This window comes from Orycteropus afer, unplaced genomic scaffold, assembly GCF_000298275.1.
Source record: "Orycteropus afer afer isolate SDZICR_OR568_19922 unplaced genomic scaffold, OryAfe1.0 scaffold00025, whole genome shotgun sequence".
Lineage (NCBI taxonomy): Eukaryota > Metazoa > Chordata > Mammalia > Tubulidentata > Orycteropodidae > Orycteropus > Orycteropus afer.
In genome coordinates this window covers 6591419-6592731 of record NW_006921612.1, presented here as the reverse complement: position 1 = coordinate 6592731, position 1313 = coordinate 6591419, and the positions used below count along the sequence as shown (strand labels likewise).

The following is a 1313-nucleotide window of genomic DNA, read 5'->3' as shown; positions in this document are numbered from 1 at the left end:
TTGAACCGTCAGCCTTCTGGTTAGCAGTCAGGTGCCTTAGGCACTATGCTACCAGAGCTCCCTGGGAGGGAAAATTAACAGGGTTCAAAGCAGCTGTCCATTTTTTCCCCTTTGAAGTCTGCCATTCCTGTGATCAAAGGTAGTTTTTTTTCTTACTAATTTTTTTAATTGTTGTAAAAATATATGTAAGACAAGCTTGTTGCCATAGAGTTCATTCTGACTTATGATGACCTCCTATGTTCTAGAGTAGAACTGAGCTCTGCAGGGTTTTTTGGCTGTAATCTTCCCAGCTACTTCTGGATTGCTAGGCTTTTCCTCTGTGGTGCCACTGGGTGGGTTCAATCTGCCAACCTTTTGATTATGGGTGAGTGCAAACTGTTTGGGCTACCCAGATACATTATATATATCACACCATTTGTCAGTTGAACTTCTTCACATGTATAAGTCAGTCACATCAAATACATTAATCATATTGTGCAAACCTCACCAATAATTATTGTCTAATTTTCTATCACCATAAATTCTTAATTCACTACTTCCTAATCAGTTATTTCCCCTTGCTTCTCCCAAAGGTCGTTTTAAAATAAAACTTTTATTACCCAGTCAAAAACTTGTTTTTAAATGAAAAGCTTAAACTCTCATTTAAAATATATTTGAGTAATTTCATTGATACTAATATTTTTACCAGCTGTGCTAAGGTTGAGCGCTTGGTATCTGTTGCTTATGGAGCCTTTTCATCCTTTTGCAGGTTTTCATCTCTGTGAACTGCTTAAGCACAGATTTCTCTTCTCAGAAGGGTGTGAAGGGATTGCCTCTTAACATTCAAATTGACACGTATAGTTATAACAACCGGAGCAATAAGCCTGTGCATCGGGCCTACTGCCAGATTAAAGTCTTCTGTGACAAGGTAAGATTGGATAGGGGTGCTTAGAATAAACAGTTTGTAATACACTCTTCCTTACAGAAAAAGATCAAGGTCTTTTTAATATATTAAATTTTATATGAATATATTGGTACTGATATAAATAGCATATTTTAAATTAGCAAGTATTATTTTTTATAGCCTTGCTATACACATTATACACTATACATCATATAAAATCAAAACCACCAAATGCACTGCTGTTGAGTCAGATCCGACTCATAGCGACCCCTCCTTAGGTTTTTGAGGCGGTATCACTACGGAAGTAGATTGCCCAGTTTTCCTTCCAAGGAGTGGCTGGAGTGGCTGGTGGGTTTGAACCGCCAGCCTTCTGGTTAGCAGTCAAATGCCTTAGGCACTACACCACCAGAGCTCCCACACATAATATGTT

At 38.1% G+C, this 1313-nt stretch overlaps 1 protein-coding gene across 1 annotated transcript in view; it reads left to right on the top strand.

The window, feature by feature from the left end:
• The window catches only part of GRHL1 (grainyhead like transcription factor 1), a 75609-nt gene that overhangs the window by 55772 nt on the left and 18524 nt on the right, over positions 1 to 1313 (top strand). The window contains exon 9 of the mRNA XM_042783671.1: positions 749 to 907. Within this exon, the coding sequence (XP_042639605.1) occupies positions 749 to 907 (159 nt within the window). The remainder of the gene's footprint in view (positions 1 to 748; positions 908 to 1313) is intronic.